Source organism: Rhizophagus irregularis, chromosome 20 (assembly GCF_026210795.1).
Source record: "Rhizophagus irregularis chromosome 20, complete sequence".
NCBI classification, from domain to species: Eukaryota; Fungi; Glomeromycota; class Glomeromycetes; order Glomerales; family Glomeraceae; genus Rhizophagus; species Rhizophagus irregularis.
This window is the reverse complement of record NC_089448.1, coordinates 2,753,601-2,773,700: the sequence shown is the minus strand read 5'-3', so window position 1 is coordinate 2,773,700 and position 20,100 is coordinate 2,753,601. Positions and strand designations below refer to the sequence as shown.

At 26.8% G+C, this 20,100-nt stretch overlaps 6 protein-coding genes across 6 annotated transcripts; 4 read left to right on the top strand and 2 right to left on the bottom strand.

The window, feature by feature from the left end:
• Nucleotides 1–358: 358 nt before the first annotated feature.
• On the top strand, nt 359–1,720 carry OCT59_013191 (uncharacterized protein; the record flags this gene model as incomplete). The annotated part of the gene is made up of 2 exons (XM_025317884.2): nt 359–1,487; nt 1,583–1,720. 2 exons carry the CDS (start codon nt 359–361, stop codon nt 1,588–1,590), a joined length of 1,137 nt encoding a protein of 378 aa, XP_025177385.1. The 3' UTR covers nt 1,591–1,720.
• Nucleotides 1,721–2,305: 585 nt separating this feature from the next.
• On the top strand, nt 2,306–3,095 carry OCT59_013190 (uncharacterized protein; the record flags this gene model as incomplete). Its single annotated transcript, XM_066140652.1, has 5 exons — nt 2,306–2,456; nt 2,531–2,608; nt 2,692–2,737; nt 2,914–3,012; nt 3,086–3,095. The coding sequence occupies 5 exons, from the start codon at nt 2,306–2,308 to the stop codon at nt 3,093–3,095; spliced, it is 384 nt and encodes a 127-aa protein (XP_066001516.1).
• A 114-nt stretch (nt 3,096–3,209) lies between these two features.
• On the bottom strand, nt 3,210–4,607 carry OCT59_013189 (uncharacterized protein). Its single transcript, XM_025326185.2, has one exon. It carries the CDS (start codon nt 4,203–4,205, stop codon nt 3,333–3,335), a length of 873 nt encoding a protein of 290 aa, XP_025177387.1. The 5' UTR covers nt 4,206–4,607; the 3' UTR covers nt 3,210–3,332.
• Nucleotides 4,608–6,870: 2,263 nt separating this feature from the next.
• Nucleotides 6,871–10,028, top strand: OCT59_013188 (Peptidyl-prolyl cis-trans isomerase cyp15; the record flags this gene model as incomplete). Its single annotated transcript, XM_066140651.1, has 15 exons — nt 6,871–6,958; nt 7,036–7,089; nt 7,182–7,284; nt 7,357–7,457; nt 7,538–7,633; nt 7,704–7,791; nt 7,857–7,959; nt 8,030–8,329; nt 8,412–8,514; nt 8,595–8,648; nt 8,724–8,839; nt 8,909–9,027; nt 9,164–9,435; nt 9,589–9,740; nt 9,826–10,028. The coding sequence occupies 15 exons, from the start codon at nt 6,871–6,873 to the stop codon at nt 9,964–9,966; spliced, it is 1,890 nt and encodes a 629-aa protein (XP_066001515.1). The 3' UTR covers nt 9,967–10,028.
• Nucleotides 10,029–10,116: 88 nt separating this feature from the next.
• Nucleotides 10,117–11,762, bottom strand: OCT59_013187 (uncharacterized protein; the record flags this gene model as incomplete). Its single annotated transcript, XM_025308517.2, has 1 exon — nt 10,117–11,762. The coding sequence occupies exon 1, from the start codon at nt 11,590–11,592 to the stop codon at nt 10,117–10,119; it is 1,476 nt and encodes a 491-aa protein (XP_025177390.1). The 5' UTR covers nt 11,593–11,762.
• A 6,368-nt stretch (nt 11,763–18,130) lies between these two features.
• Nucleotides 18,131–19,625, top strand: OCT59_013186 (uncharacterized protein). The gene is made up of 3 exons (XM_025317888.2): nt 18,131–18,868; nt 18,966–19,216; nt 19,299–19,625. The coding sequence occupies exons 1-3, from the start codon at nt 18,254–18,256 to the stop codon at nt 19,402–19,404; spliced, it is 972 nt and encodes a 323-aa protein (XP_025177391.1). The 5' UTR covers nt 18,131–18,253; the 3' UTR covers nt 19,405–19,625.
• Nucleotides 19,626–20,100: the final 475 nt, after the last annotated feature.

Here is a 20,100-nt window from a genome sequence, read left to right as displayed (position 1 = left end):
AAAATCAAAGAATTTATATATAATAAAGCAGTGAATGTTACATTTTACCCTTCATGTATCCAATGCATGATGACATATCCATAGGGAGTTTGAGATGGCAATGCTTATTATTTACTATTTATTGTTTCATCCGTTTGATCTAGGTTGAAACCCTATTTATCACGCGCTATATGTCACTGGTCGTGTGAGATGAGTAAACGGTTACTGAAGTTTGGTAAATTTTTCTTTTTTGGTAAAAAGATAAATCTGCATAATAAGCTAAAACTACAAAGTGCAATACGTTACACCAAAATTTTCTAAAATTTATTTAAAGCCACGATTTACTGTTCGTTTTATATTATCAATTCTATATGTCATTATGGAAGAAAATTATTTTGCCTTCACATGGAAAATAAACTGCTTTAATGAACTCGTTGTTCGACACCCGAACGGAAGTTTTTTCTATAGTGATAGGTTTTGGTCACCGAGAGGACAAGGTGGAAAGTCAATTAACATCAATGTCGTAAATGAACAAAACAGTTCTCATAACAATACCGGATATTTATGGCGGTTAAAAATGTTCCCTAATGGTGTAGATAAAAAATCGAATGACTATATTTCTTTATATCTTGAAGCAATACAAACTCATTACGAAAAACAAAATAACATAACAGGAAGGCAAAAAAAGTTTCGACTAGCGCTTTATCGAGTCGATTCGAATTTGCAAACAACAAAACAAAAACCTTCACTTGTAATAGATCGTCATACTTTAGAGACGAAATTTGAGTTCAATGGAGTAAATGCAGATTATGGATTCGCAAGAATAATTGCTCTTAAAGAATTATTCCCTAGCGATAATACGCCCGAAATAGACTTATTGGTTCGAACTCAAATTTTTGAAGACACTATGACTTCTGGGGAAGGTCCAAGTTCAATGGTCATTGTAAATAATATTTCACTTATGCCTTTTGAAAGATACTTTGGAGAAGAAAGATTTTGTGATGTTGAATTTATATTTGATTGTGGTTCAAGTATGAAAGCTCATAGAGTTATTCTTGCTGCACGATCAACATATTTTGAGAGTATGTTGGGAGGTGAATGGTTAGAGGGACATATGAAAACTGTTACTATTAAAGATATGCCATTTGATGCGTTTAGATGTATTGTCCATCACCTTTACACTGGAAAACTCGAAGAAGGATTAACGTTTGAACTTTTAAGAGATATATATTCTAAAGCTGATATGCTTAGAGTAGAACAACTTAGCCAAATGGCCGCTGAAAGGATGGTTAATTTAATGAATCATGAAAATTGGGATCAAATTTTAATGTTAGGCTGGAAATATTTTGATGATCGATTAAAAGACGCAGGTCAAGAATTTGCTGTAAAACATTGGATTGAAATAAAAGATACCGACAATATGAAACAAGTAATGGCAAGCGGCCACGTTGATCGTATTGTAGAATTGGTTTTACAAAGTTTTTTTACACCAAATAATGCGAGGATAGGTGAGTGACTTGTTTTACATACGAGATTTTAAGGACACTATTTAAGAAACTATATATATTTGACACCAATTTACAATATAAACATTATGTTACAGAATTATAATTCTTCCTATTCGTTAAAATGTTACGACAACGAGAGAATAATACCTTCTATTTAGCAGTGATTCAGTGATCTTTTTAGTAAGGCAAAATTTGGATAAATAAGAATTGATACCAATCCCTTTATGATATGCAAAAAAAAAATATTAACAAATAAAAAAAAATATGAAAATAATTAATAATAAGTAATTACTTTCTTTAAAGGATTGAACTTCTACTGTATATTGTATAATTCAATAAAAAATATTTTAAAAACAACTGTACGCCACTATTTTCCGGTGCTACGTGACGTAATATGTTAAACATACGACACGTGCATAGAAAACATTCTAACACTAATCTAAAAACTTTTCTCCGGAAAATCGGAAAATTATAAATTTTGTATAGAAACAAAGAAACAAATTTACCATATTTATGATGCTTTATATGAAGAAACAATCAAACAGTGTATTTTTTGAAGTTGTATAAGATCTACTTAGCGACAGAAACAACGGCAAAAATAGTATCAAAGTTGAATACCTTGGCAGATTTAGGTGCCTGCCAAAATGGGTATTTTTTTTGCGCACTAATTTATTTTGAGAAATTAAAAAATTAAATTAAACAATCCTTTTATATTGCAAATAGAATACTAGCATCTCAAGAATTTTAGAATAGAACTATGTGGCATGTTTCTCTATTATTACTTGAGAAACATGATCATCTTTTACATCATACGTTTCATGCTTGCGGATGATCCTCAAAACATCAAAAGAACTTGCTGTTTAGTGAGCAAGAGAACATTATTAGCTTGGCATCTATTGTCTTCAATGGGTCTTAAATTATCAGTCTCAATATCCATATGGATGCTTTTAATATCAAAGATAAGGAACGGTTAGTTGTAGTTTATCCTTTTGGACTAAAGCTTCATTTTAATATGCGCTTCTTTTGGTGGAAATGTTAAGAAGGTCCTGTGAAACAAGATAAGCTACCTCTGCATTTATTGCTTGAGCTGAAATCTAATTCCTTTTATAAGATCAGGAAGTGTATGTATAAATTAGTAATTTATTGAATAGGTGTAAAATTGCTAATATTTTTTTTTAATTGGATCACTTGGGTGTTTATAAAGGTGGTCTTTTGAATCACAATGAAGGGATGATAATTATCCAAAAATGGTTTTAGAACAATCGGGTGGTGATGGTATTTTTATTTTCTTATTATTTATTATCAATGTGGTAATTTGCTTTTTTTATTGTTATTGGTAGTAACTTCAATACTTTGTTAATTTAAATACAATCTTTATCTCTGGAAAATTAAATAAATATTAATTTATATTTGTTTTATGGATAAGCTTAATATGTAATCTTACACTACATATTTTGATAATTTATTTTTATTGCTTCTTGATACATCATAATAACTATTTATTCCAATTAGTTTATAAACGGAGGTACATTTATGATGTGTTTTTTTTTTGTAATATTATTACTGTTTTAATTTTTATTCATTCTCTTCTGATTTAGCGACGCTTAACTACATAAAAAATGATTGATATACCCAGAATAAAAAAGCAGACCTTGATAGTTACAAGATATTTAATGGGTTACAGATGATAAGAAATTACCATTTGTTGAAGAATCACAATTTCCTTAAATAAATTAGTTATTTATTTTATTCTATAATAGCAGTAACAGCATATCCATAACTGCGGAACTTACTTGTAATACAATAATTTTTTACGAAACCATTTTGTGTTTACATAAAACATTTTTAATCTACATTTTGAATATCTATATCCATATTTGTACATATGTTATAGGATGTCAAGTGTACGTTTTCGAGTATAAAAGTCGCGAGTGCACTAGGTTTGAATGGAGGTTTATGATACCACTGTGCTTCACGCAGACAATCTAAATAAATTTCTCGCGTTTTCTCTCCTGTATACAAGGAAAGTGGCACCACAGTGAAATTTGATAGTAAATAGCTCAAAAGTAACCTAGCCACTCTCCCATTTCCATTCATGAAAGGATGAATATACAAGAAATGAGCAAGAAAACATGCACCAAACTTGATAGCTTCTTCTAATTCCAAATCCTCCTTAAAATCTTCTCGACATTGACGGAACAGTTTTTTTAACTCTTTCTCTATCAATTCTGGTTCCATGTAACAAAAATCATCTTGGGCTGGCTTTACAAATTTTGTTCTATATTGACCCGCATTTTCAATCAATCCGTTGCCGCCAACCTGTTGATGCAACTGCTGTGCGAATGATGGTGTAAAGAGATCCATTGGAAGGTTGGGAAAGAAGATGGATGGGAATATGCCTTTAACAGTATTATGGAGATTTTGGACTTTTTTAGCTAATCGCAATAAATGAGGGTCAGAATTAGTTTCGTTCCTCAACAGTTGTTTTACAGTTTCGAAGTCTATATCGCTTTCCGCTGAAATACATTCGACTAAATAACGTTCTTGATGAAGTTCAATATATCCTAAAATGAGTTCAGTCTCTCCCTCAACGGATGATGATATGACTTTTTGGAGGCGCTTGATTTCTGAGATGTAATACTTGACATTGCGTTCATCATATTCTAGTTTCCACCAAGGTTGTTCCAAGAATTCAAAGTTGGAATGTATCAAGGCCATCTCGTGTGAAAAAAAACGAAGTTTCTCGCAAACGCGTAAACACGACTAAATGTGGCCATATGCACTATATGCAGCTGGTCTTATGCGTATGCAATATTTCATATAAATACATATTTTTTAAAATACATTATTTTCACAGAAAAGTATTTTATTATTTATTACAAATGGTAGATGAAAATATGATGGCAACTTATTTTTTGGGTGGTACTTTAGAAATAAAAAAATAAAATCATCAATTTACGATGAAACCTGCCTCTTTTTCGGAAATAACTTTTTATTTACTACGAATGAAAAACACGATATGAATCAATCAGATGAAATTTTAAAAAAGAATTTGACACTAGATAACTATCTAAAAATGATGTAACCTAAGTGAGAGACTTATTTTTGAGCATTGGTGACTCAGCCTCAACTTTTTTTTAACTTCTCCCTTAAAATGCTGTTAATAGGTTCTAATTCTGATATTTCATTAATAGATCAGTTTTACTAGTTTATTTTCCTTGATTTTTTTTATTGGTAGAAAAAACAAGGAAGCTTTCTTTTAATGATCGTTTAGTAGACAATTTATCATTTGTTAAATCAATGACGAATTCTTTGGTTTTTTTTGTTTGCATGATGAAATTTTACAAATTTGATAATTTATATATACACCTTTGCATTGAAAATTCTTACTTGCCAATTGTTTATACTGAGCAAATGTCTATAATACTAGCCAGAATTCATGAAAATATACTAATATCTTCTGAAATCATTTAAATATAATTTGAGTTTTTTTACTCATTCAGAAAGTATACATATATTAATTACTTAATTATTTAAATGTGCAATACGTCAACAGATTCTTTGATTAACTGGAAATCTGGAATGTTAATTCTCATCAATCTAATATAATCAAGTTGAAGTAGAATTTACTGTATTTCCATTATCACTAATTTATTATTTGAACATATTACTTAATATTCAAAAAATAAGTAAAAAACAAAGCATTTATAATGATTAATCAATTTTTAAAAACTTTAAAAAATTCTATTACGATAATTCCATATCTTGCGATATTTCGACTTCATTTTCCTCCTCCTCCTCTTCCTCGTCATCTTTGCTTAAACGTACTCGTTTTACTGTTGATTTTCCTTTAAAATCAGTTTTTCCAGTATTTTTCTTATCACTTCCAACCTTCCATAATTCATTTGGTTTCAATGAAGAAACAGGTTCAAAGGATACAACTGCACGATGTGTATTTCGACGTGTTACTTTAAGAAAAAATAATAATTATAAACATCAATTATTTGATATTCGATGTGATGCTGTAATATTATTAACAATGTAAAACTACTTACTTGCATGCATAACTACAGCACGACAATTTGTCGATATACAATCTTTTGCCATTGCTTGATTCATTCCCATTATCGTACCTCTATAAGAATCATGTATTTCAATACGCTATAAGTAATTTGTAATAAACACATAAAATCCTAAATAACTTACAAGTTAACAATATCATATGGACCACGTAATTCCATTGCTCTTTGTGCTTCACTAGTAATTATTATATTTTTTCCACGTGTTACTCTAACCAAACTCTGCGCGTTGGATATAAGTTGTCGACGTGATGCGGAATCTACATATAAATTCATTAATAAATTATAAAAAATATATCATGAAGGTTGAATGACAAACCTCTTATTGCAGGAGCGTAACAAATTTCAAAATACACTCCACGTTCAATCGCTAATCCAACAGGACCATGTTTTATATAAAATGGTAAACGTGATCCCATTTCAAGTGATACAATATCTACTTCTAATGTTCCACATACATTTTGAAATATTTTTTCATTTGTTGGTTGAGCCGCAACTATATCATAAGATGAAATTATGCTATTTGCAGATGACTTTATCACATTTATGCACATAAAGGAAAGATTATTAAAGATAAATTTATATTTAGGAATAACTTCTTTGAAAACAAAAATAGTTTAATTGCTATTATTTTTACCAATCCATAATTCTGACTTGCATCTTCTATTACAACTGTAATACGCGACAATTGCTCGATTTTTTGTTGTTGACCTGAAGGTGAATCGGGTGAATTATTGTAAGTTTCAAATTTATGAATTGGGTTTGCCTCTTGTAGATTAAATTGATGAAATAAATAAGAATAATAATAAAAATTTTTTTTATTTCTTAATTCATTTATTCCAAATTTTTTTTTTTTAAAAAAAAGGGGCTCACTCACTTTATCTAATTTTCCGGTTACTGTATGATTATATGCAACAACCTGATATCCGACTTTGTTGTTATATTTAAAGTATCATTTATCATTTAGTAAAAAAAAAAAAATTTAGTTATTATACAAGTTCAATTTGATTACGAATTTAACAAACTTTGAAAATTCACATTTTATGAGCAAATCTACTCTTTTACGAAGTTCAGTTTGTTGTTGTGCCAGATTTGGCTGCGTAGGATAAGGTAAATTTAAGTCATAAAACATTTTCTATTTTGAAAAATTTGAAAAAAAAAATTTCAAAAAACCAATTTTTATACATAACGATTATCCTTTGTTGGCCCGTGCGAAATTGTGTAACAGAAAACAAATTCATTAATTCGCACGTGCTTGGATAAGCCACCAATTTGTTAGTTTTACTGAACAAAAGATAACCAAAATGTCAGATCAAGAAATAAAGACTGGTAGCAAACATGAAAGAGAGGAAGAGGAGGAGGAAGAGAAACAAGACCAAGAAGAAGAAGAAGGTTAATATTGATGATTTGTCAATAGATCTTTGTCGAATCCTTGAAAAATTTTTCTTAATCCAATTATTTATTACTAGACATCGGACCAGCTATACCAATAGCTATTGAAACACCAAAAAAGAAAAAACGAGGTATTCGATACTGATATATTATGTGTTCGTCATTTTTACATATCGTAATATATATATTTCCAAATATAATTAATTGTTAGAATAACTCGTAGTTCTAATGCACGAACGAACTTATTTGGAACGTTTGCCTTCGGCTGATATGTATGAACGTAGTTATATGCATCGTGATGTTTTAAGTTTTGTGGCCACCACAGCGTAAGTTTATTTATCATTGAATCTTAATTGCTCTTATAATTATATTAACATTAATGTTATTTTATTTTTAAGAACGGATTTTATAATTACAACATCAGTTGATGGACATTTGAAATTTTGGAAAAAGAATGATAAAGGAATTGAATTTGTGAAGCATTTTCGCGCACATATCGGTATTTATCTTGTACCATCTGATAGGTTCGCTTGTTGGATGATGATTTTTTTTAATGCGATTCATAACAATTTGTCTTAGGAAATATCACTAGTATCAGTGTTTCTGCGGATGGGTTGTTATTAGCAACTGGTGCGGTAGATAAAGCATTAAAAGTATTCGACGTAGTTAATTTCGGTGAGTAATACAATTTGGAGTCGTTTTATTTATAATCATGTAGATTAAGATTTTAGTGATCTTTCTATAGACATGATTAATATGATGAAATTGGAATATACGCCAAATAGTATCTGTTGGGTTCATAAACGAGGTCAAGCTCAGACATTATTAGCCAGGTAAATATCATCGACCTTTTATAATTGTATAATAAATATTAATCGTTATACTATTTTTTTTTCAGTTCTGATGACGCCGGCAACATTTTTATCTATGATGGTCGAGGTGATGAACAACCCCTACATAAAGTTCCAAAGTTACATAATCATCCGGTTCACTTGATGACAGTAAGTTTTCAAATTCGAAGATTTATATATATTATAAGCCTAATAATAATTTTACGTTTAAATTATCTAGTATAATGAGAAGGATCATACGGTTTTATCTGCAGATACATCAGGAATGTTGGAATATTGGGTACCAGAAGAACCTTTTGGCTTGCCCAAAACAGTATCATTTGAATTCAAATCTGATACAGATCTTTATGAATTCAAAAAAATGAAAACATCTCCGACATCAATGACATTTTCTCCGGATTACAAACAATTTGTAACAACAAGTATTGGAGATCGTCAAATACGAGTTTTTAGATTTAAAACCGGAAAGATGATTCGAAAGTATGATGAGTCATTATCGGTTATAAGTGAAATGCAGCAGGTATGCTAGAATGATAAAATGTAATTATGGTTAAATATAATTTATTATATTTAATTAAATATCGATTCTTTAATGAAATTAGGCTGGGACTGCTATATATAAATTAGATGATATGGAATTTGGTCGTAGACTTGCTGTAGAACGTGAATTAGAAAAGACTTCACTAGCATCCACGATGAATGCAGGTATATTAAATAGAGTGATATCTATAGAGTGAGAACATTTTTCAAGCTATAGTTATTGATTCTTTTTTTTACATTTATAGTTTTTGATGAAAGTAGTAACTTCATCATTTATCCTACACTGCTTGGTATCAAGAGTAAGTAAGAAGTACGAAAATAGATATTATAAAAATAAGAAACAATAATTTATATATATAATTTTTTTTTTCAAGTTGTCAACCTAACGACAAATAAGGTGGTTAGATTAATTGGTAAAACGGAACCACATCGGTTTCTTAATATGTCAATGTATCAAGGAGCTCCAAAAAGAAAGGCCCTTATTACAATGGTAGGTGGACCATTTTTTTTCCAGACGAAAAAAAAAAATAATAATAATAATAATAATTATTATTTTTAGGAAATGGCAGCGTCGGATAATCCATTGATGAGAGAAAGTGAATTAATGGATCCAACGTTATTTTGTACAGCATATAAAAGAAATCGATTTTTCATGTTTACAAAACGTGAACCAGATGCGTAAGTATAAAATTTACAAAGAAAATATTATTATTTTTTTTTTTCTTTTAAAGAAAAGATTATAATTTACAAAATTTTAAATTATTGATCATGATGCTAATTTCACTATTATTATAAATTTACATGTATATAATAGTCATGAATCACATAAAGGAGATAGGGATGTGTATAATGAAAAACCATCAAGGGAAGAACAAACAGTAGCATCAGCGCAACCCACCAAACAAAAATTGGGTAATACAGCCATATTGCGTACAACTTCAGGAGATATTCATGTAAGATTATTCCCAGAATATGCACCAAAAGCCGTGGAGAATTTCGTTACACACGCCAAGAATGGATATTACAATAATGTAATTTTTCACCGAGTTATTAAAGGGTTTATGATTCAAACAGGAGACCCATTAGGTAAGAATAAAAAAAAAGGAGAAAGATTTTTCTATGAAACAAGAAAAAATTTGAAAATGTACAAATTGCCAAAAAAAATTTTTTTTTTTTAATGTAAAAAATATGTACAAAAAAATTGAAATATGTTTTTGTTTTTATAATTTAAATAATTAGGGGATGGTACTGGAGGGGAATCAATATGGGGATCAGAATTTGAGGATGAATTTAACAAGGATTTGAAACATGATAGACCATATACTGTGAGTATGGCTAACGCTGGACCAAATACTAATGGATCGCAATTTTTCATTACGGTTGTTCCAACGGTAAGTAATCCAATAAATGTCAAAGTGACATGATTGTTAAAAGTAATTACACCCAAACTAAATATACAAATTATTTTTTAACTAGCCATGGCTTAACAATAAACACACGATATTCGGTAGAGCGACAGCCGGTATGGACGTAATTCATACCATTGAGAATGCAAAGACCGATAAATTGGATAAACCATTTGAAGATGTTAAAGTCATCAATATTGAAATTCGCTGAATTTCTGATAGAAAATATATTAGAATTTTTTTTTGTTAATAAATTATCAAAAATCATCTTAAAAAAAAAAAAGTGAAATTGTTCTTCTTACCAGATTTGTAAAGGCAAAAAAAAAAAAAAAAAGGAATTATAATAAATTTGTAATTAAACTTATTTAGCGACACCAAACATTCTAGCTTCCATTAATTCTTCTATACATTCAATAGAAGGAGCATTACATATTAAGTATTTAATACTTTCAGAAGATCTTAATAAATTCCAATTTTTAAATACAAAATCATAAGCAGTAGTCTTCAATATAATTTTTGAAGTATAACTATTTGAATTCCAAGCCAATTCTAATAATTGATGACAATTTTCAAGATTAACCAAATAAATAATTCTATCAGCAACCAATTGAGTTAATTGTTCTAATCTCATCATATCAGCATTTGTATAAATATCCCTTAATAAATCAAAATCCAAATCATCTTGAAGTTTTAAAGTATATAAATAAAATAAGATTACACGAAAAGTATCAAATGGAATATGTTTAATTGGAATAATTTTCATATTACCATCACCACCAGACCAATTACCACTTAAAAATTTTTCAAAATATTCAGAACGTTGAGATAATATTATACGATGAGCTTTTATAGTACGCATACCATTATCAAAAGTGAAAGCTACATCATAAAAAGTTTCATTATTAAAAAATCTTTCAAAAGAAGCAGGAGATCTAATTATAGGTTCAGGTTCAAAGAAATCATTTCTATAAAAAGGAGTATAAGGGGTAATAATATCATTTGTTAAATTATTATTATAAATAGAAATTCGTACAGTTAAATCAACATCTTCTATATTTGGATCCACATGAGGAAATAAATTAGAAAAAGTTCCAATTGAAGGTACACCAAATAAAGTATTTGAATTTTGAAATTCATAATCAAATCTTAACATATCTTTAGTCTCATAAATTAATATAGGAGTTTCTTTCCAAACATCCAATTGAGAATTAATATTAAAATTATTATTATTGTTGTTGTTGTTATTGTTGTTGTTGTTGGTATTGTTGTTTCCATTATTATTGTTATTATTATTATTATTATTATTATGAGATGATTGATTTTTAGATTTAATTAAACGAAAAACCTGTATTTTAAATTGTATAGATCTCTTTGTAATAAAATGTTGTTTTTCAAATAAAGTTTGTATAGCTTCTAAATATATTGAAATATGAGTAGGTAATTTTTTAATACTACCATTTGGATATAAACGAATTCTCCAAAGATAAGCGGTATCATCAAAACAATTTAAATGAGAACGTTGAGAAGGAAACATTGAAGAACAATCAGACCAACCAGGAGGACATAATAAAGAAGGATCATGAGTACCTCTTGGAGTATGAAAACGATCCGAATAAGTAAAATTTGAATGAGACATCTGACGATATAATTCATTAAAACCCCTTAAAGTCCATGAAAAAGTATAAGCTTGTCTTTGTCTTTGAATAGTTTGAATAGGTAAAGGTGGTTGTTGCGATGGTATTTGAGGGTGAAAAGTTTGTAATGGTTGTGTAGAAAAAGTTGGTTGTAACTGTAACTGATTATTATAAGTTGTAGTTGTAGTCATTGTAGTTGTCATTGTGTTGTAGGAAAAAAAAAAACAAAACTTTTTTGGAAAATATTTTATTTAAAAAATTTAAAAAAAAAATTAAAAAATTTTTTTTTAAATTTTTTTTCTTTTCTTTTTCTTTTTAATTTTTTGATTTTGGTATATTTTTTTTCGATATATCAAAATTTGATGCATTCGAAGAAAAAAAAAAAAAAAATTGAGGGCGAAAAGTTCGTGTTTAAATAATAAAATTTTTTTGTTGTTTTAAGAAGAAAAAATAAAATACCCGACCCCTCAAAAATTACCCTAACCACAAAACACAGGAACGCATCTTTTAACCGAAAACTAAATTTATTCACCCCCCTGCGATATTTATAATTCGACAAGTTTATTTACCCTTTTTCTTTAATAGTACCATAAATAGATTAAGATCATCGGGTAAAAAGGGTAACTTTTATGTATATACAATTTTAGTAAAAATCATTGCTTACATGATATACATGATTTAAATTTTTTTTGATGATATTTCGAGTAGTTAATTGTAAGTAATTGTTAAAAAAAAAAAATTGTGTACTACTTTAAAAGGAATCCACCGAATTTATTATTTAATTGTTATTTATTATTATTGTTTTACATAAAATATTTTTATAATAGTGATGATTATAAATTATTTAAAAGATTATTATATCAAAAAAAAAAAATTTTTCTTTTTTTCTTTTTTGCATTACATTTTTTTTTCTTTTTGCATTACATAAATGAAAAAGAATTAAAAATTGGTTTATTTTGTTGACAAATAAAAAAAAAAAAAAAAATTTTTTTTTATTTATAAAAATTACAGTTTGTGGTTTAGTAACTCAAAATCAAAAAAGTATTTATATGCACATCATTTTTTTTTTTTCTTTTCAAAAGATATAAAAAAAAAAAAGAAAGAAAGAGGATTATACATCATACATCATACTGGTACTATAAAAAATATATATATATATATATAAATAATATCCATACAATCAATAGTATCATAAACATTATACACCATACATCATTCATTTATTAAAATATATTACATATTTACATAGTTCTAAATGAGTATATACTAATAAGATTTAATGTGTTATTATGTTTATTATGGTAGTAAATATGCATGAGAGATAAAAACAAAAAAATATGAAACTAATATATAATTGAGATATATATAATATATATATATGTATATTTTATATATATATATATTTTGTATATATTTTTATATATATATTTATGCAATCATGATGTACGGGTTTATCTATTTAATGGTCATTGATATTGGATAGATGTAGATTAGATTTTTTTTTTTCGGGTTTTTTTTTCTTTTCTAAACAGTGATAATGAAATATATATATATATATATAAATATATGTATGTATAAAAATATATATATATAAATTGTATATTTGTATTAACAAATCAATGATTATACTCTAAATTAGAATTTTTTGGCACATAACATTTACGTGGTGTAAAGATAACAAAGCGAAGATCGAATAGGGCTTAACACTTTTACCTTCAAGGTTACGACATGTTCACATGATCAAACCCCAAACCATGAGTTTGAGATGAGTTACGTATAAGAATATGAATTAAAACAATCGACATAATTTAAGATTATTTGGGGTTAGGACAAGGATTAAATTAAGTCTTTTATTATTTCCGTATTAAGATATTCATACTTTCTGATAAATTACTGTATTCCCTTTTTACAGTATGCAATAATAAGTATTAATTTTCATTCAACTAATTTTGGGAACGTATTTGTTTGATTTATTGAACCTCAAGTTGAACCTCACATTTATTTGACCTATTGAGAATTTATTATTAAGCAGTAAGAAAAAAGTATGATTATTAATTAGTTAATCGGAAAGTTTCAACATTTCAGCCGAAAGGGAAATTTTCCGTTTCATCCGTTGTTGGTTTATTATTATTGTATTTCGTTGTATTTTCGTTGTATTATTCATCGGTATTATTCATCGTATTCGTTATTAATTAATAACCAATTTAGGGTTTTCCTTTGAAAAAAAAAAAAAATTATTTTTTTCTCAAATATATCAAATATACAAATATACCAAATATATATCAAATATATTAAATATACCAAATATGTTCAATAATAATGTAAATTTACGAATAATAATTGTCCTATAGACATATCACATGATGATCGGTGGTTTTTTTCTTGTGTTTCAAAATTCCATCATTTCCCAATCAAATCCATGATTCCCATGATCGCAGATCACCGAATTCAAAACGGCAAAAAAAGACCTTCGGAAAGGAGTAAAAATAATTTTTATTCATAACGTACGTTTACGTTTAAGGTAGGGTTAAATCGGCAATTCATTAACCGAACCAAGAGTAAAAAAGTATTCTAGAATTTATCAAATAAAGAGATGAGAATGGAACCTATTTAACATATTTAGGTAATTATTACGGTATTACCGAAATTTACCGAAATACCAAAATTAGAGAAACAGGATTTTTTTTTTTAAAAAATAAATTTATTTAAGGAAATTTCAATGTAAAATGAATATATTTATATATTATATATATATATATATAATAAATAATATTCATGAAAAAAAAGGTTCTAGACTCTTTCTTTTTTACTAATTATAATAATTATAATAATAATAATAAATAATAATAAAAAAAAAAAAAAAAATTTTTTTTAAAAAGTGTTTATGATGGACATCACCGAAAAGCCATTACCGAAAAGCCACAAAGGATAATTATAATTAAAGGGAAAATTTGATAAAAACAAAATTTTATTTTACCATTTTTTTTTTTTACTTTTCACTTTTACTTTCTACTTATTTAAGGTTTATAAATTACGGTAAATGGAAAAATTTGAAAGCCATAAAAAAAAAAAAAAAAATTTTTTTTTTCAAATAATTTCAATAAATTCAATGTAAAAATGTATAAAATGTAAAAGAATGTGAAAGTTGTTTCATGAAAGATATTCAAATAAACCAAAATCGGTGTATCGAAAATTTTACCGAAAAAAGAAAAAAATTTTCCGGTCGGGATTCGAACAAAGACTTAATTCGGTTAAAAATAATAATATGTAAGGTACCTTCGGTACATATTACATAACTAAACATAACTAAAACTTTATAATAAATAAACAATCTTTTAACATGTTTCCATAAAATTCGGTGATTAAAGAAAACTAACAACAATACGAAATTCGGTGGCGCTTTCCGAGAAAAGAAAAAATTTTCCGGTGGGTATTTCATAACTTTATTCGGTATTTAATATGATACTATAGAGTACAAGTTATATATTATATTACATATAATTTCTCGGTTTTGAAAGAACAATGATATCTATCGTATTGTCTTATTCAATATCACAAGTTTTAAAAGTATTCGTTATTATTCGCGGAATGAAACCTTCCGATTTTATTTATTTATTTATTATTATTATTTTTTTTTTTCGTCATGAGTTTTTCATGTGAACCCCGGCAATAAAGCGGGAATTTACGTTAAAATCAAATTGTTTTTATCGTTTTTTTTTTTTTTTCTGTGACAAAAAGTTCAAAACTTTGTTCTTTTTTCTAACAGGGTACAAACCATATGTTGTTACAGAAATACAGATTATACATCTATTATCTATTTATTATATATCCATTTTTATTTTTTTGTATTTTGTTTTTCTTTTTTTCCTTTATTGAAAAAAAAAATATTTTTTTTCTTTATCTTTTTAATAAGATCCAAAATATTAAATTAAAGTTGACCGAAATAATTTCCGGATACTGAAATTTCTATCTTTGGACAACTTTGAATGTAATGAAATTGGGATCAACACCGATAATAATGAAATAATGAAATATTTATAATATTTATAATTATTTTTGTGGTTCAAGTGCCAAACAAAGTTTTCTTGGTGCTCAAACAAGGTTAAAGTTTTTAGTAGTGAAGTAGTGAAGTAGTGAAGGTACTATTATTATTGTTATTATTATTACTATTATTATTGTTGTTGTTGTTATTATTATTACTATTATTATTATTATTATTATTACTATTATTATGTCATTTTTTTGGATATTGTCATCTCAATTTATTTTAATTTATTTAATTTAATTAATACAATCCTTATTATAATACTACTGACTACTGTACTTCCCTTGATACAAAGAAAATCCTGTTAATCCGGATTAAATTATCCCCCCCCCCCTTTCGAATGAGTTGTTTGAATTAGCCGTGAAACATGTGATTTTTATTTTTTTTTATTCATGTAATCTCAAAAATAATTCAGCTGATTTTCGGAAATGATTATGCTCGTGAATATTGTCATTTATTGACATTTATTGATATTCTGTCAACAAATATATTGAATTTCTTCTTATATTATAATACGCGCGATTTTCGCGTCAATTTTCAGCCTAGTTGCATATTTCATATTTTTGTGTGTCATCCAATATTCTGGTAAAATTAAATGAAAACATTTATGTCATTTATGCTACTTTACTTACTACTGTGTTACAAAGAGATAATAATCATTTTAAAAATCATTTTTCTTGTTTTGCTAATGATTAAATGCTTCATGCATGGTTTTCTTTTGAAAGATATCTATTTTACCTTAAATGTATAACCTTAAACATTTTCTTTATGTATAATAATCTAATAAAAATTTCATATTACAATGATTTTCTAACAATTTTTTGTGATACGCGTAAAACCTTTTTTTGATTATGTTGGGGTAATTTTAACCTTATTTGGTTATGATGTATTATGTTTCCAGTTTTCCTCATGTTATTACTCTAATTATGTTGTAGTTTAAAATTCCTTATTATAGAATATGTTAAAAACTTCGCCCATAACTTTAAAAAAATTTTTTTTTTTTTATCAAATATTAAGAAAACCAATGATTTAATCTTAATAAACCGTAAAAATATCTTAAATATCGTGACTTGTTTGTTACACGTCAATTCTCTTTTTAATAATAATAATGATAATAAAAATAATAAATAAATAAGGAAGAGTGATTGTATAATAAGATACCATTCATTTTAAAGTTTTGTTCATTTTTTTTTACAATCTAGAAATCTTGTATCTTTTTAAGATTATATCAATAAAAAATTTAACAATTGTTAAAATAAATCTTTTCCATTAAAGTATTCATTCATTTATTATAATTCAATCGATGATTCACATTAAAGTGATTAAACCTTATGCATAAATAAAAAATCAAAATCACGTGACACGTGATAATATACTTTATTTTGGTTTCACTAGTCAAAGAATGTATATTGGGATAATAATAATAACTATTGGGATAACTAGTTCGGGTCCTCAAAGTTCATGAACTTACGATTTGAGTAATATAATTTTTTAATATAAAATATGTTATAATTTATTGAACTAATGATTATAATATACTAAATATACTAACTGGGAAAGTATTCTTAACAATAATGACTTATACTAAATGAGCAAGCACCATGCTCAATAGAATTTGAGAGGTTTCGTCATATACATCTCAATAGGATTGAGAGAGTTTCGCCATATTTTCTACATGGTACCAATACCATAACATACTCGAGAAGGGTTCGTCATATTTTTCTACATGGTATCATTCATACCATGACTTCATTGCTCAATAGGATTGAAAAGGTTCGCCATATTTTTCTACATGGTATCATACCATACTCATACCATTGACTTCGTTACTATATGGTATATGGTATATCCATGACTTCATCATCTTTATCATTCTATTAACTAACTAATTTTCTCGACTATCCCGAATTAAGGTTATTGATTTACCCAATTTCCGACTAAATCCGGCTAAATCCGGAATATGAATGCCCAGGATTACCCAGGATTATCGGGATTAGTCGGATTGTGGATCGAAATCAAAGGGTTTAAACTTAAAAAGAAAATATATTTCCTCAATAAATATAGTCTAAAAGAATATTTAAAGATGAAAACAAAAATAGAAATTTGATTTTAACAAAATTTGGTAATATAATAAATTTATTTGTTTTTATTATTATTATTTTTTAAGTAAAAAAAATTCTTATCTTCCTTTCGAAAAATAGAAATATACCTTTTTTTGATATTTGATTGGACTATTTTTGTAAAAGATCTTCTACTTACATGAATTAATTGTGATTACAACATATTCGTCATTTAGTAATCCCGAACAGAAAAAAGAAATTTCTTATAATTTACATTTTTGGGGGTTACATTGTCATGGTAGTACATACTAATAATTGGCTAATTTCTGGCGTATCTATTTTTGATTAATAAATTTGGTAAAATTTATATCACCCATAAATAAATAAAATTCTTTTCTTAGCTTATTTTTTTTAGCCTAAAAAAAAAAACCTGCCAAGATGTCATTGATAATAACTGGATTATGATATCTTTTAGCCTTGTCTTTCCATACATGTTCATGATTTAAACTTTACCGATAATCAAGTGTAACTTGTGACAATATTTAGGAAAATCGTTATAACAAATATAAATAGTCTATGAAAAAATCGTGCGATTTTTTTTTTTTTCTCTTTACGCCTTTTTTTTCTCTTGTAAAAAAAAAATTATTTGTGATAAAATTGAAAGATTTTTTTTTTTTATTAAAAAAAAAGTATTAACAAAAAAAAGAGAGTAAATAAATAAAAAAAGTTAAAAGTTTATATAATTTATAATTTTATATAATGGCAGAAAGACAGGATACAAATCCATTTTCATCGGAAGATTCTAATTCTAATATTCATCTTCCACCTAGTGCATATCAACCAAATCCGTTCCCTATTAATCCAACAGAAGGGAATCCTTGGGCTTCTTCAGCCGCTTATCAACAACAACCATATCAAGGTCATGCTAATAATAATTCATCTTCAGCTTATGGTTATAATAATTCATCGGATAATGGGACACAACCTACTTATATACCTATGCCAAGTCCAAGTACTTACAAGTCTAGTAATAGTTCATATGATTATACAAATGTGTATAATGCTCAAACTCATAATCCTAATGCGTATAGTACGAATATTGGTTCGGAAGTTAATGCTTACGAAGATTCTAGTAATGCTTCACAATTAGATAATGGTAATAAAGAAGAATATGATAATAATACTACTGAATTAGAGAATTCTGCTGCAATTGCTAATCCTGGAATTGAAACTCATGATCCTGATAAAATGAAGATTTCTTCTCAAAAACTTGAAACTCCTTTTAGTGCTCCTAATAAATGGAGATTATTATCTAGGTTTATTCAATTTCTTGCTAGTGCTGGCGCTTTTGCATTTATTGTTGCTTCGACTCCTGTAAGTACCATTTTTTTTTTTGATCGTAAAAGGTGATGAAACTAAAAAGTTATTATTAACCAAATTAATTGTTATTATTATTATTGTCAATTTTTAGGTTACTAAAGTACAAATTCCAGTGAATTTCAACAAGATAGCAATCATCTTCCTTTATATTGTCTCTGTTGTTTCGGTCATTTACTCATTTGGTCATTTAATATTTTATTGTGTCCGACGTTGGGGACATAAAAATAAAGCACCAAGATGGTTATTAATGCTTGTTGATGCTATAATTGGTGCAAGTTTTGGTACTTTAATGGTATTTTTAATTAAGGATGGTAATTGTAAACCTGGGGGTTTAAATGGATGGTATGTAATAAAGAATTTATATAATAATAATCGTAATAATCGTTTAAAGTATAACTAAAATTAAAAATTAAATTTTTTTTAGGTGTGATTTCTATAATACCGCCATATTTTTCACAGTTTTATCTTTCGTCACGTATGCCATTTCATTTGTATGGGATATCGTTGGTGGATTTAAAAGAAAATCTTAAAAAAAGATCACGGGTTTGGTACATTAACAATTTACGAAGGACGAATATAGAAATCTTATTAATAATTGTTAACCCATATTTTTGAGATATATATTTCTCTTTTTGATATTTTTTTTTATTTTTTTATATATTGTTTTTCTTAATTGTTTTAAACATTTTAAAATTACAATGTATTATAAATGTATATTTTTTAACAAAAAAAACCATGCATATATATCATTAACATGTATTATTTGACCAAAATGAAAATTCGATCACGTGAAATAACTGGAAAAAAACAGCATAAATATAAGCATTCACTAATTCAAACCATCATATTTTTTTCATTATTTATTTTATAATCTTTTTATTTTTTTTTAAAAAAAAAAAGTTTGAAAATCATGTCATTTACAATTTCAATATTACAGATAGTTTGGAAATTATATATTACACATAACATTAAAAATAATAATCTTTTCACAAAGTATATTCAAGTATATTCAAATTCTTTTGAATATTAAAAATATTAAAAAGATTAACAGCTTTATATTCTACCAAAACCTATCATCATCACCACCATAATTGCTGTCAATACATTGATGTTCCCTTTCAATAGAGAGACCCGATGACAAACTATCTAATAGAATTATGATAGAATAGAAATAATTAATATTATAATATATAGTTTTATTATTAAATAATTTATAATAATTTTCT

Bases quoted from the DNA above. Each gene is read 5' to 3' on its own strand.
- OCT59_013189 (XM_025326185.2), bottom strand. From the start codon at position 4,205: ATGGCCTTGATACATTCCAACTTTGAATTCTTGGAACAACCTTGGTGG.
- OCT59_013186 (XM_025317888.2), top strand. From the start codon at position 18,254: ATGGCAGAAAGACAGGATACAAATCCATTTTCATCGGAAGATTCTAAT. The intron at 18,869-18,965 runs GTAAGTACCATT...GTCAATTTTTAG, and splicing joins TTATTGTTGCTTCGACTCCT to GTTACTAAAGTACAAATTCC. The intron at 19,217-19,298 runs GTATGTAATAAA...AATTTTTTTTAG, and splicing joins CCTGGGGGTTTAAATGGATG to GTGTGATTTCTATAATACCG.